Source organism: Vigna angularis, chromosome 11 (assembly GCF_016808095.1).
Source record: "Vigna angularis cultivar LongXiaoDou No.4 chromosome 11, ASM1680809v1, whole genome shotgun sequence".
NCBI classification, from domain to species: Eukaryota; Viridiplantae; Streptophyta; class Magnoliopsida; order Fabales; family Fabaceae; genus Vigna; species Vigna angularis.
In genome coordinates this window covers 9,037,133-9,052,544 of record NC_068980.1, presented here as the reverse complement: position 1 = coordinate 9,052,544, position 15,412 = coordinate 9,037,133, and the positions used below count along the sequence as shown (strand labels likewise).

General features: G+C 33.9%; 2 protein-coding genes across 2 annotated transcripts; both read left to right on the top strand.

Moving 5' to 3' along the window:
• Positions 1-2,034: 2,034 nt before the first annotated feature.
• Positions 2,035-3,074, top strand: LOC108333544 (fasciclin-like arabinogalactan protein 13). Its single transcript, XM_017569009.2, has one exon. The coding sequence runs from the start codon at positions 2,172-2,174 to the stop codon at positions 2,904-2,906; it is 735 nt and encodes a 244-aa protein (XP_017424498.1). The 5' UTR covers positions 2,035-2,171; the 3' UTR covers positions 2,907-3,074.
• An 889-nt stretch (positions 3,075-3,963) lies between these two features.
• Positions 3,964-7,781, top strand: LOC108332402 (prohibitin-1, mitochondrial). The gene is made up of 6 exons (XM_017567654.2): positions 3,964-4,113; positions 4,382-4,566; positions 4,801-4,917; positions 6,268-6,438; positions 6,786-6,998; positions 7,379-7,781. The coding sequence occupies exons 2-6, from the start codon at positions 4,390-4,392 to the stop codon at positions 7,568-7,570; spliced, it is 870 nt and encodes a 289-aa protein (XP_017423143.1). The 5' UTR covers positions 3,964-4,113; positions 4,382-4,389; the 3' UTR covers positions 7,571-7,781.
• Positions 7,782-15,412: the final 7,631 nt, after the last annotated feature.

The window sequence follows — 15,412 nt, the reverse complement described above, 5'->3', positions numbered from 1 at the left end:
TAAGTAGTTTTCACAATGAAAGTTAAGAGTAAAATATTAGTTAATCTTGTTGAACCATGATAAAAACATGAAAAAATGTGTGAACATAACTTATTGCCTTCATCGTACTTGTATTTTATGATCTTTACTCTTTTGTAAAAATATGAACAAATTGAATTATGCATTTTGAAAACATAACATGTCATATGTATGTTTTAATGTTAGTGGAAAAGGACACTAAGTTTTGAAAAAAAAATTCAAACAAGAGTAAATGAACGTGAGTGCGACATCAGGTTAATTATATAGGAAAGAGAAAAAAGTGATTTTTTTTATCCTATCTTAAGTTATTAATTCAAAATTTGGAGGTACAGGAATAAGGGCTTGGGAGAGTACAGAAAGGCCCCAACACTGTATCCATATCCGGAGACGGAGAAATGTGAACTCCAAACCGTGTTGGAGCTTCATAGTTTTCAATTCGTGCTTTGCTTATCCCAATGACGGAGATAACTTCACATTTACATCTCTTAACGGTTATAATTCGTCAATTCAAGTATAAAATAATTGAATTAACATATCTTCAAAGAAATTGAAAAATTAATCTTTCACGTTTTATTATAATTAACCAAAATGAGTAGTGTAGTAAGTAGAATTATTATTCCAAAGTTCTTCAAGCTAAGTTAAGTCCATGCTACAAGACCCAAAGTTCAGCATATTTAATAGCAAAAGCTGCTAAGAAATTCCCAACGTGGTCCACAGCCAGCTGTGTTGTAATGTAAAAGTACAATTAACACCATATTTATATAACCATGATGCTTATGAAGTTTGTAATGCAAATCCATTATCTCAATTCTTAACGAACACAATTCTTAAAAAGAAAGAAAACAGTATAACAGTTTCCGACGGAGTTGGCCTTGTGCTTCTTCATCAACGAGAAGAATTGATGTAGAATATTGACTATGGGATACAAGAAAACAACATTGAGAGATAGAAATGGGGGTATTAAAATGGTTGAAGTGACTGCATAACTTAATCAGATTTCTCATCACCGTATTTCTGACAATGATACTCACTGAATGATCCATAATAATGTCTTCAAAGTGATTATTAAGTGCTTAATGTTGTCCCACGTGTTGTGTCTACATATGCCAGCCTGCCAAACACTATTTTACAACTGTTGCTTGTCCATACGATGTATATTCTTCAACAGCCATTATACACACATAATCATTTGATCATCAATTATTTCCACCATTTACACATCAATCAACAATTCTTTACACATAAACCATACACAGGAATTCACTTTTTTTATAATTTATGTTTTCTACCTTCTTTTCTTCGCTGCTACATCCACCAAATGAATTGAATATCAACCAAAACTGCACGCCAAAACAGAGGTAGGTCGAAAAAGAAATTAAGTTTTTACACCTTTTACAAAATCTTTCGGGATTGTATTAATTAGGTTTGACTTGATCTCAAATTGCAAATTGCAATTCATTTAAGCTACTTTACGCTTGGGCACGTATTCCCATAATTGCAGCCACGTTAAATTTCATTTCTTAATTGTAAAATTTGATGTGAGCCGTTTCGTTTTCATTCTTTATGTATATTCTTTCGTTTTCATAACAAATAGACCATTCTTCTATTCACCGGTTCGTCTCTGTCTCTCCATGTCCTACTTAAAATTAAAATTGTGTCTGCCCTGTCTAAATATTTTATCACGTATCATTAAGAATGATTATTTATAATTATTATAATTTTGAGTCCAAAAGAAAAATCAGAGTGGGAATTAACACAGCATGCGTGATCCAAGAAATCAGAGCTAAGCTTCTAAACTACTGCATTAGGTTTGACTCGATCTCTACACGAAAAATTAATCTCCGTGAATCAGTTTCGTTTTCATTCTTTAATATTGTTTCTCTTTCCTAACAACAAGAGACGATTATTCACAAGGTGTCTCCTTCATACATCGTTCTCCATGTCCTACTACCTTCCCTTTAACTTTTTGTGCATTTTCTGGTTCTCATTTGTCAACTAAGCCATTTCTTATCGCGATTTGCAAGCCACGAGCCAGCTCATGCCAACAAAGTCTCAACAACCAAACACCAACGCCAAAACCAAATAAAAACCCTTCCATTCTCCACACACCACCACACAGTTTCTCTTCTCTTACCACTTTCTATCTACTCAACATGGCCTTCGCCTCTCTCACTCTCATTCTCTTCACTTCATTCTGCTTAATTCTTCGGGCCCAAGCCCAAGCCCAAGCCCCGGCGCCTTCCTCCGGCGCGGTGGACCTCGTTGCCATCCTCCAAAAGGGTGGCCAATACACAACCCTTATCCGTCTTTTGAATGAGTCGCAGCAACTGACCCAAATCCAGAGTCAACTCAAGTCAAACTCCCAAGGGTTCACTCTTTTCGCGCCCACCGACAACGCTTTCCAGAACCTCAAATCTGGGGCTCTCAACGGTCTCAGTGATGAGAAGAAAGTGCAGCTCATTCTCTACCATGTCACTCCCAAGTACTACTCTCTCTCTGATCTCTTGACCGTCAGCAACCCCGTCAGAACTCAAGCCTCCGGCAGTGAAGGCTCCTGGGGGCTCAACTTCACCGGCCAAGGGAACCAGGTCAACGTCTCCACCGGCGTGGTGGAAACGCAGGTCAACAACGCGCTCAGGCAGCAGTTTCCTCTGGCGGTTTACCAGGTGGACAAGGTGCTGTTGCCGGCAGAGCTCTTCGGAGCGAAGTCCCCCGCGGCGGCTCCGAAGTCTCCTAAAAGCAGCTCTGAAACTCCGACCGTTGGGAAGGCCGGTGGCGCTCCTTCTCCCTCCGGTAACGCGCAGAACGAGAATGGTGCGGCAGGAAGGAATGTGGGATTTGGAGTTATCCTCGGAGTTGGGTTATTCTGCATGGGAGTTCTGTCTTGAGAAAACTTCGCTCTGCATGTGTCGTGTTCTTCGTCTTTTCTTTCTGAATCCGTCTCTTTTCTCTTCTACGGGCAAAAGAAACTGTGTTGGGATTGATTGAGTTTCACCCTAATTCTTTGTATTTAATGTTTCTTTCTTTCCTTATGTATATTTCATGCTTCTTTTATACTTCTTCACTCTCAAAATAACAACATTTTCTTTTAAAACAATTCTAACCTTTTTCTTTCATCAATATCTAAATACGATTACAAGTAATTAAGGTTTAATCATGTTAAAATGTTATTTTAAAGAATTGCTTTGAATCATGTCTGAACACGAAAAATCCTGCGGATTTTCCACACTCTGATTCTTCTACACTCCAGCGCTGATCTGTTTTTCTGTTAATTCTGTTTCTCCCTGTTTCTGTTACTTCTCCCTTTCGGATATAAGTTTCGTTCTTGCTTTGTATCAAACAAGATAAGAAATAAACAAGTTTTCTCTCTTTCTTTATGCCTTTCTCTTTCACCACGCACACGCTCAAACACGTGCATGCCTACAACTTTTATATGAAATCACACTTGATTTACGAGCAAATAAACAAACATCGATTTTAATTACTTAGCTTATTATTCTCTCGATGATGTATGTATAGCACGGATAGATTTTAAAGGGAATAACAAATACTAAATTAGTTTTGCCACAAGAGGAATGTGCGAGGCTAAGTATAAATAGTTGTATAATATAAAAGACAACAATTTCGTAAATTCTTTTGCTGCGCTACGTGTTTCCTTTTTACAATTACACGTCTCTATCATTTTAAGGACTTTCTCTTTCAAGGAATATCTTTTAATTAAAAAATTAGTAAATAATATTTTATTAAAAGTTAAAATAATGTGTCTGGGCCATATATTTTCTCATAACTTTTTATATTAATTTTAAACAATTTATTCATTAATTTGAATTGTTTTAATTATCAATATTTGTTGTAATATATGGAAGGTAACACATGGATATCTCTTAGTTGCAAAAGTATTATTTTTGTTCATTGGGCTTATGCGATCGGCAGCCCAATAAGCCCAAGCCAATTGGTTCCATCTCTCACTTGCGTCGTCAGAACCCTTTGGTCTCGCTTTCTTGTTCGAAAAGTTTAAACCAAACACAAACCCTACATAAACCCCACGACTACCGCAAACCCTTCCCTTTCATCGACGTTCATCGGAATTCCAAGGTATACAGTTTTCCATTTCTCCGGGAGAGTGTAGTTGAACAATCTAGCTAGAGTTCTTTCTTGATGAACTTGATTTTTCAATTCTATTTTTCTCCCAATTGTTAAGATTTTTCATATAATTTGATTAATATTTTTCTCTCGATAATAATTTCCCTTTCCTTTCTTGTTTTTAAGCTCATTTATATTGGATCCAGCAGTTCTCTTTCCTTTCCTCTGATATCCCCGACTGTTGTTGACATTCTTTGCATTTGCATTTCTGTTGAATTAGGTAACAAGATGAATATGAAGAACATGAAAATTCCAAATGTACCAAGTGGTGGTGCGGCCTCTGCCCTGCTGAAGCTTGGGGTTATTGGTGGAATTGGTTTGTATGCGGTTTCTAATAGTCTCTACAATGTTGAAGGAGGGCACCGAGCTATTGTTTTCAACCGTCTAGTTGGTGTCAAAGACGAGGTTACTGTTTTCCCCAAATTGTATGAAATGAAATTGAAAATTGTCACGGTTTGCTATTTACTGTATTGTTGTGCTTCGTGATAGTTAGTTTGTTGCCTGGAAATGATTGTTGAACTCCTGCTGTTGGGTTGATGTTATTCAAAAGAGTGATTTACCTTCTCACTTGAAGTGTTGGCAATGTTTAAGTTTAGTTTTGGTGTTGGTCATGAAATTGATTTGTTGGTTAATATGCAGGTCTATCCCGAAGGGACTCATTTTGTAATACCCTGGTTTGAGAGGCCAGTCATCTATGATGTTCGTGCTCGACCCCATCTAGTTGAGAGTACATCTGGGAGTCGTGATCTACAGATGGTAAATACGTTTTGCTAAGATTTGTGTGTTGATGCAGAGTTGTGGTTTTTGTATCACAAAAAGAAGTCTGATCTATTTTAGATTATATTGTTGTGAATGAAATTCATTTGAGTATCTTTCTTACTTTTGACCCTTAATTCCTTTTTTGATGGTGGAGGTTTTCATGTATGGACATCATCGTGTCCTGTTAAATACATTATTGTAACTGGAGCGTACTGTATTTAATATTGTAATATTATCACCTGAGATTTGTTCAATTATGTTTGACCGTTGACATGATTGCCACAAACATGAAACGACTATTATCAGGCTGTTAAAAGTATATCCATATTTGTTTATTTTACTTTTCTAGACATGCTACTTTATATAGGAATTTGGATGCCAAATTCTACTTCAATACTAGATTGGGGAAGCAATAGGTTTTACATGAGTGCTGGTTGAATACATTCTAAACTAGTGGCCTAGCATTGGGACTTGTAGAGAGAAATGGAATCACTACACAAACACATAATACATAGCGTACCATATCATTACACAGATATGGGCTCAAGGCCATATATAAAATACATCTAACACTTTCTTTCAAGATGGAGCATATAAATCATATGTGCAAAGCTTGTTTGATATATAATCAATTTTAGGACCCATAATGATTTGGTAAAGACATCTACCAATTGATCATTGGAATTAACAAGTTGAGAAATAATGTTTCAAAATAAAATCCTATTTCAGATGAAGTGACAATCATTCTAAATATATTTGATTATCATAGAATACTGGATTTGAGCCAATATGAAGGACAACTTGGTCATCACAAATGAGAGTCATCTGTGTAAAGTGAGAGACTGATGATAAACGTCTATCTCATTTTCATGTCAGATTTAGAGCCTGATAGGCACTTTCTCATCTGAAATGATGCAAAACAGATTTTCTTAATCTCCCATTTGGTGTTTTAAAATCATTTACTTCTGAATTTCGAAAATGGTAGACATTTGAGCATTGGCTTTGAAATCTAAATATCTTATGCAATGCTTCATTGGTATCCCATACTCTATTCCCCGATTTTCCTTTTCAGGCTTAGCCTTTGTTTCTGATGGGTGAAGGTATTTGTGGTGATGCAATTTTCATCATTATCTGCATAATGTCCTTTTTCCTACTGTCCTGGTCTATTCTCTCCCCTCCCCATTTTAGCTCCTCTGTGAATGATAGGATGTTGGATGTCTCACTTAACACTTTATAGCTAATCAAATAGGTTTGATTTTCAAGAAACCAATTTCAATAACTATGTTTTTAAAATATTTAACTATACTATATTGACCTTTTCTTGTATTGCACATGCATGTTATACAGGTGAAAATTGGACTTCGAGTTCTTACTCGCCCTTTGCCTGAACAATTACCTACAGTTTATCGGACCCTTGGTGAGAATTTTAACGAAAGGGTTTTGCCTTCAATCATACATGAAACTTTGAAAGCTGTGGTTGCCCAATATAATGCCAGCCAGCTAATTACTCAGCGAGAGGTAAGGCATAAACCTTGTGTATATGATGCATGAAAGCTCTAATATATATTTAATAGAGATTGCTAGTTGCTGACATGGTGGAAAAATATGAATTTATTTTTTGCCATGGATACATGTTAATGATTTGTCTATTGAAACATATTAAGAAGGCATTTTATCATTTCTTAATAGCAGAATGTTTATGTTTTTAAAATCAAATATTAGGATGATTTGTTAACACGAGTCACTTCCTTCCTAATTTCTTTAATTGTCACTAAATGTTTTCTCATTCGAGTTGACATATTTAGTTATAGCACAAGTAGAGTGTGTTTAATCTTTAATATTCAGATCGACCTTAATCTTTGTAGGTTGTTAGTCGGGAGATCCGGAAAATTCTGACGGAGAGAGCAGCTAACTTCAACATTGTCCTTGATGATGTGTCAATTACTGCTTTGACTTTTGGCAAGGAGTTTACTGCTGCAATTGAAGCTAAGCAGGTGGCTGCACAAGAAGCTGAGAGGGCTAAATTTGTTGTGGAAAAAGCGGAGCAAGACAAAAGAAGTGCTGTAATTAGAGCTCAGGTGATCACAAGTTATTAATGCTTAGATTGGATACAGTTATTGTTTTCATGCTCAAAAGAAGTTGCTTCAATTTTTTATATTTCTAATACAAGGTAACTCCTGTAATCCAATCCCCCTAGGAAAAAAAAATACACAAGGAAACAATTGAGCGACTGTGTATTATGGAAAATGTATTTTATTCTGGGTAAACTATACTGCCATTATTCGGATTAGGTCTTGGTAACAAATGATCCGTTCATAAATCTGCCTATCAAGTTTAAGTGTGTTTAAATTTATTGTATATAGTTTGCTATTGACAGTTGTCCGTATTGGACCACCCACTTTTTGCTTCGTAAGTATTCAGTTATCCCTGACTTTTGTTACGAACCTTTAATGAACAGGGTGAAGCAAAGAGCGCCCAACTGATTGGACAAGCTATTGCCAACAATCCAGCATTTATCACACTGAGGAAGATAGAAGCTGCTAGAGAGATTGCACATACCATATCAAACGCGGCAAACAAAGTTTTCTTGAACTCAGATGATCTGTTGTTGAATCTTCAGGAGATGACTTTGGATCCAAGCAAAAAGTGAGTCAGATAGCATGTTTTGTTTCTTGTGTTTAGCTCATAAAAGATGAATTCCAGGGTGCATTTCTTGATATTTTTAGCAAATTGGACTATAGTTGGCTTCATCTGACAACTGAATGGTAACCCTTTTAAACACAAGATTAATTGAGATCCTATCGAATGCTTCTCATTACAGTACTGAAATAATTTCAGTTACAGTTCTCATCTTGATTTTATTTTGTTGCCTGTAATTTCCTTCAAAGTTTGGTTATCGTAATTTTCTTTTTGGCTTGATAACTGTTACCTGTTAGACAATATCTGCCCAACCAAGACTTAGAAGATTTGATTACACGTTATACCTTATCACATCGTCAATATTTCGTTCTTAACCCCTTATCCTTACCATAAGTTTTAACACTTGACAGTAAAAGATAATAAGCTCTGCTACAGAGCGAACTGCCGAAAGCATGTTTCTGTTAATCGTGCTCGTTTTCCGTAATAAATTGGTTTGATTGTTGAGGGAAGAAATAAAAATCATGGAAAGAATGGAGAACAGATAAAAGAAAGACTATGAAACCCGAAAAAACAAAGGTGCAAGGAGAAAATGAAAAAATAAATTTGAGGAGAGAGAGATAGTTGTTTCGATGGGAGAAGAAAAATAAATTTGAATAAATAATTTTAAAATAAGTTAACTTCAGGATTTATAGTGTTGTGGGATTAACAAAATATTAAGATATCAAAGTGAGAATTTTTAAAAGTCTTATATCATACGTGGTGGTCTGGAGAGATTACAAGAAAGATTTTACGCGGATAGTTGGAAATCCGATTGATTTTGACTTAAAGCGAACAAATACTGGCCATGTGAATTACTACTTTGACTTTATTTTTCTTAATAATTAGGTAAAACATTTTAAATAAAAATTGTTTATCAACGTTTAAGATCTTGGTGGTAATATATATATATATATATATATATATATATATATATATATATATATATATATATATATATATATATATATATATATATATATATATATATATATATATATTCACATAATCTGATTTAATTTTCGATTTGTATTTTTTTTAATTTGTTCTATAAGTTTGATAAAAAGAAAATAAAGTGAAAAGGGGAGAAATAGATGGAAAAAAAAATACAACCTAATGTGATTGATGAAAAATGAGAAAAGGAAAATGTTAAGTTGTGACGTCTACCAATTATTCACAATTTAATTTACTTATTTTTATTTTCTTAAATGAATCGGAATTGCTTTCCATTCACCTTTTTTATTCATTCTATTTTTCCTTTTCTTTTCTTTCTCGTCAGTTTGTTTAATTTGCATTTGAATATATACATATGATCTGGTAGTTCCGCGTCCAACTTCAGAGAAATAGCTTTTATACACCTTCAAACGAAAAAATATATTAAAGGTATATATAAACCCTAGAAAAGCCTTGAACAGGGTATAAGGTATTTTTTTCTCTCAAGAATACTAGATAGTAAAATTGATATAAAGAAATAAATAAATAATTTACGTTAATTCATCAATATCAATTATTAAGGAGCTATTAGTTCATTTTGAGTCTCATTAATAAAAATGTTTGATTATAAATTTAATACACAAGTTATTTCTTATTATCATAAGTATATAAATCACTTTTTTTATTATCTTCTCTCGATCTCTGCTTAAAATTAAGAATTCTAACTATTTTTATATATTACTTTTGACTAAAAAAATATAAATAAAAGCAAAACTTAAATAATAACTTTTGTAATGACAATAAAAAAATAAGATTTTCTTAATTAGGTTTAACTATATTGATATTAAAAAAGATCTTCAAAAGTCTTAAGATGTTTTTTATGATAGTTAAGATACTAACCAAGATTCAAGTTTTTGATACATGATTAAAGATATCAACAAAGAATCAAAATTTAAAGTCTAACTTTGTTTATTTTATTTGTATTTTCCACACAATGTATTCATTATAACTTTTAAATATTAACAAACAATCATATTAAAAGATAAAAACACTTTTTTTTAAAGCTGAAATTAAGCTTAATTTCTTTTATCAATTTTTAATTAATTAAACAATTGATTAAATTGTTCTTAAGATGTTTTTAAGAATAACTGATTATCTTGTTTAAATAATCAATTAAAAAAAGAAACATGTGAGAACTAAGTGTTTTTTAAGCTTTAAATAAAATAATGGATTAAGAATTTTTATAATCAAATTAGATTAGTCTTAAACATTTAATAAAGAAAATACTTAATCAATTAATTGAATAATAATTTATTATCTCATACGTTATAAAGATTTTTAAAATACACTTAGAATAATTGATTAGGAGCTTGATTTAATCTATTAAAAATATCATAAAATATTTTTCATCTGTAGTTTGAAAATTCTAATTCACTCTTAATCTTTTAAATAACTTTTGCAATTCAAGAAAAGCAAAGCTCACTAATAGTCTTTGAGCGTTTACACAATTCTCCATTGCTTTCAAAGATCTAGAAGAATTAAGAGGTTGTGTTGATTTTACAAGAGTCCTATTGTTGCTTATGTTGTGATAAACTTTTCATTTTATTTTCTGGAGTGTGTTCTAAATTTGATACTTGTGTTGTTGATTATTTGGAGGGTTCCAATAGTGTTTTTGAATTGTTGTGAGTACCATTTATAATTTTTGACTTAATAATAAATATTTCCTTTTCAAATATGTGTGTAATATAAGTGAAAATATAGTAGCATATAATAATATTTTGTTTTTCTTTTTAGTTACATGATATAAACATTCTTATTTCATTTTTTCATATATTATCCAAATAATCATTAATCATATAGATGTGTTTCAACAGACTAATCAAAACGAGAAATGTATTTATCATTTGAAATTGGTTTTATAAATAGAAAGAGGTGGATCTTAAGAAATTCCTTATTAGCTTTATAAATTGTTTTGGTTACATTTGTCTGGGGTCGGTTGTCCTTCGTTGGCATGCTCCGATCGGTCAATTCTTCAAGTAATCATTTCCGATTGGTAGTTGACCTGCAGAAGACACTCCGACGCTCAAGTCATATATGTTTCATAAAGAGATCTATATTTTATTAAGATAGAAGAAGATGATTGTACCTGACATCAGTTGTATTATTTATAGAGTTTGTGGCAGTCAAGTCCATTGATTAGTTATCGATGCAGTATAATTTTAGGGAATCAAACCCAATAATCAATAATTAATATCGTATATTTGTAGAGCGTAAGGTAATCTTACCTATTAATACTTGATAATTGCCTATGAATGACCTTTAACTTCGATCGGTATATTTCATATAGTACATAAGTCTCCCAAGTCCGAGCAAGCTCTTTATTAAAAGAGGTGCGTAGGGGTTATTATGAGTTTTAAAAGAGGTCGCTCACGTTGTATTTAGGGAGTCTATCTTCGATGCTTTAAGTATTCATTGCTCTGGGAACCGAGCGGCGAACTCTAGGAGTTCTCTTTGGATCAGTTCCTTAGACTGAACAGAAAATGCTAAGAGTTCTCTTTGAAACTTTTTCCTCTGCAAGAGATTTTCACTCCAAAAAATATGCTTTTAAATAAAGTAAACGCTTCAATATTTATTTTTATAATGAAAAGGCATTGAAACCTGACAAAACTGAACCTGCTGAGTAGTTGACTGATAAGAGTACTTTTTCGACCTTCCTGCGTTGAGCGGAGATTTCTAAAGTCATTTTTCTGACTTCCTGCGTTGAGTGGGAATTTCTGAAGCCATTTTTCTGACTTCCCCCTGAGCGGCTTGAGGCAGGAGTTATTTTTCTGACTTCCTGCGTTGAGCGGGGATTTCTGAAGCCATTTTTCTAACTTCCCCCCGACCGGCTTGAGGCAGGAGTCATTTTCTGACTTCCTGCGTTGAGCGAAGATTTCTGAAGCCATTTTTCTGACTTCCCCCCGAGCGGCTTGAGGCAGGAGTCATTTTTCTGACTTCCTGCATTGAACGGGGATCTCTGAAGCCATTTTTCTGACTTCCCCCGAGCGGTCTTGAGGTAGAAGTCATTTTTCTGACTTCCTGCGTTGAGCGAAGATTTCTGAAGCCATTTTTCTGACTTTCCCCCGAGCAGTCATGAGGCAGGAGTCATTTTTCTGACTTCCTGCGTTGAGCGGGGATTTCTGAAGCCATTTTTCTGACTTCCCCCCGAGCGGTTCTAAGGCAGGAGTCATTTTTCTGACTTCCTGCGTTGAGCGGGGATTTCTGAAGCCATTTTTCTGACTTTTCCCCGAGCGGTCCTGAGGCAGGAGTCATTTTTCTGACTTCCTGCGTTGAGCGGGGATTTCTGAAGCCATTTTTCTAACTTCCCCCGATCAATCTTGAGGCAGGAGTCATTTTTTTGACTTCCTGCGTTGAGCAGGGATTTCTGAAGTCATTTTTCTGACTTCCCCCGAGCGGCCATTATAACCTGACCAAGTTGAGGTTTGAACCTTCCTACACATAATATTTTATAATTTAAAATTAAGAGTCGTTAGAACCTGACAAGGTTGAACGCAACTTTGTACCTTCCTGTGCAGGATATTTTATAATTTAAAATTAAAAGTTGGTAGAACCTGACAAGGTTGAACGCAGCTTGGAACCATCCTGTGCATAATATTTTATAATTTAAGAGTTGGTAAAACCTGACAAGGTTGAACGGAACTTTGTACCATCCTGTGTATAATATTTTATAATTTAAAATTAAAAGTCGGTACAATCTGACAAGGGTTGAACGCAGTTTTGAACCATCCTGTGCATAATATTTTATAATTTAAAATTAAGAGTTGGTAGAACCTGACAAGGTTGAACGCATCTCTGAACCATCCTGTGCATAATATTTTATAATTTTTATAATTTAAAATTAAGAGTGTTTAGAACCTGAAAAGGTTGAACCAGCTGTGAACCATCTGTGCATAATATTTTATAATTTAAAATTAAGAGTTGGTAGAACCTGACAAGGTTGAACGCATCTCTGAACCATCCTGTGCATAATATTTTATAATTTTTATAATTTAAAATTAAGAGTGTTTAGAACCTGAAAAGGTTGAACCAACTGTGAACCATCCTGTGCATAATATTTTTACTCACAAAAATATGAGTTAAACAAATATATTATAATTTGGAAATTATAATGAAAACTAGAACTTGTCAAGGATGGATGTAAGGCTAAACGTTCCTGAAAGTTCTCAAAACAAAAGACATGCCTTTAGGAATTATTACGGAATTTTTTACTCTTGTTGCAAAACCTGGTGTTGATCCGAAGTAGCAATGTTGAGACCGAGCGTCTGGTTCTTCGTGGCTTCATGGGGATGCCGCTCGGCCCCACGGTGGGCGCCAAAATGTTTCGGTTACATTTGTCTAGGGTCGGTCGTCCTTCGTTGGCATGCTGCGATTGGCCAATTCTTCAAGTAATCCTTCCCGATTGGTGGTTGACCTGCAGAAGACACTCTAACGCTCAAGTCAGATATGTTTCATAAAGAGGTCTATATTTTATTAAGATAGAAGAAGATGATTGTACCTAACATCAGTTGTATTAGAGTTTGTGGCAGTCAAGTCCATTGATTAGTTATCAGTGTAGTATAATTTTAGGGAATCATACCCAATAATCAATAATTAATATCGTATATTTGTAGAGCATAAGGTAATCTTACCTATTAATACCTGATAATTGCCCATGAATGACCATTAACTTCGATCAGTATATTTCATATAGTATATAAATATTAGACCATCAACTTATTTCCTACTTAGAACATCATGAAAACAAATTTAGATCGTTCAAATTTTAGCAAAAATGTGAAATCAATCATACTATCGCTGTTTGAGATGAAGTTGAAAAAAAGAGTAACGGAAAGAATTGGTTGTGGTTATAAATAAAATAAACATAAAAATATCAATCATTTCTTTCTTTTAATTGAAAGAATAATAACAGTTTTGGGAATTCACGTGTGAGTCAAAGTCTTACATTGGATAAAAATGAAAAAGTATAGCACTATATAAAAGTGAATGACCCATTAACACAATTATCTTAAGATTCTGGGTAGAGAGTGATGTCAATGTGGTTGAACTCAAATCTCATTGGTGTTTGTTATTTTTAAAAAGCAACACAGTAGTGTGCTTGAAACAAAATACTTTTGTATTATTGATTATGAAATGGAGACGTTACAGTATTTAAACATAAAAAAGTAACTACCCACTAACACTTTTATCCTAATTTTAATCCACCACTTCAGCCCATAATTAAAAATAACTAAATCCTAAAAATAAGGAACAAACTTTGACTCAATTAAATTTAAAAATAAAAACTCCTAAAACATTTTCTTAACACTCCCCCTTGCTTTAGGAGTTGCAAACACCAAGTCTTGACCTTAAAAATTCAAACTTGCAAGTAAGCAATGGTTTAGTAAGGATATCTGCAACTTGATGTTTTGTTTTGCAGTAAATAAGAATTACATCTCCATGTTTTTTTACTTCCCTTAGAAAGAATAACTTTATATTAAAATGTTTAGTCTTTCCATGAAACACATGATTATGAGAGATAACAATTACAACTTGATATCAATTAAAATTTTCTTCGGCCATAAAGCTTGATTAACTACAATTGTTGCAACAATAAACTCTGCCTCAATAGTGGATTGAGCCACTGTTTCTTGATTTTTTGAGTTCCATGAAAAAAACAAGAGATCCAATAGTAAAACAATGACTTAAAGTGCTCCTCATATCATCAATAGAACCTCCGCAATCACTATCAGAGAAACCAACCAACTTGAACTCCTTGCTCCTTTTAAATTTAACACCAAAACCACTTGTTCCTTTGACATATCGAATCACTCTCTTTGCAGCCTTGAGATGAAGTTCACTTGCACAATGCATAAATCCTTCATCAACTTTATCGGTACCATCTTCTTTGCACAACTTCTCCTTTTGATTCATAGGAGTATTTGTCACTTTGCAATCCTCCATTCTGAATTTTTTTAGAATTTCTTTTTGCATATTTCTTTTGACAAATGAAAACCTGGTCCTTTTCTTGATTGATCTCCATCCCAAGGAAATAAGTCATCAGACCAAGATCGGTCATTTCAAAAGCCTGCATCATATCTAGTTTAAACTCATCAATAAATTTTGCATTGCTCCTAGTAATTAAAAGGTCATCCATATTAAGAGAAACAACAAGCATCTCATTGCTATTGTGTTTAAAATAGAGCATAGCTTTTGAAAGACTTCTTTCAAAGCCAAGGCCAAGCAAATAATCGTCTATTCGACTATACCAAGCTCTTGGGGTCTGTTTTAGGCCATATAAAGCTTTGTGTAAATGGTAGACTTTGTCTTCTTTGCCTTTCACAACGAAACCTTCAGGTTGCTCAACATAAATTTCTTCTTCAAGGAGTCCATTAAGAAATGCTGATTTGACATCCATTTGATTTGCAAAAATAGTAAGAAGTAACCTGATTGTATCAAGTCTGGCAACTGGTGCAAATGTGTCCGAATAATCAACACCAAAAATTTATGCATACCCCTTAACTACAAGCCTTGCTTTATGCTTATTGATTGAACCATCAACATTTAACTTGGTTCTAAATACCCATTTTACCCCAATTACCTTTTTATGTTGGGGTTTGTCAACAAGCTCCCATGTTTTGTTCTTCTCAATCATAGACAACTCCTTCATTGCAGCCATCCAATTTTGATCTTTCTCTGCTGCTCCAAAACTGCAGGTTCACAAACAACAACATTGAACCTCTCATAAATATCCGAGAGTGATCTAGTACCTCTTACAGGAGCATCATCTACCAATTCATTTTGCCAGCTTTCATCTTCATTTTGTTCTGTGTCTGAGGCTGAAAAC

Bases quoted from the DNA above. Each gene is read 5' to 3' on its own strand.
- LOC108333544 (XM_017569009.2), top strand. From the start codon at position 2,172: ATGGCCTTCGCCTCTCTCACTCTCATTCTCTTCACTTCATTCTGCTTA.
- LOC108332402 (XM_017567654.2), top strand. From the start codon at position 4,390: ATGAATATGAAGAACATGAAAATTCCAAATGTACCAAGTGGTGGTGCG. The intron at 4,918-6,267 runs GTAAATACGTTT...CATGTTATACAG, and splicing joins GGAGTCGTGATCTACAGATG to GTGAAAATTGGACTTCGAGT. The intron at 6,439-6,785 runs GTAAGGCATAAA...TAATCTTTGTAG, and splicing joins AGCTAATTACTCAGCGAGAG to GTTGTTAGTCGGGAGATCCG.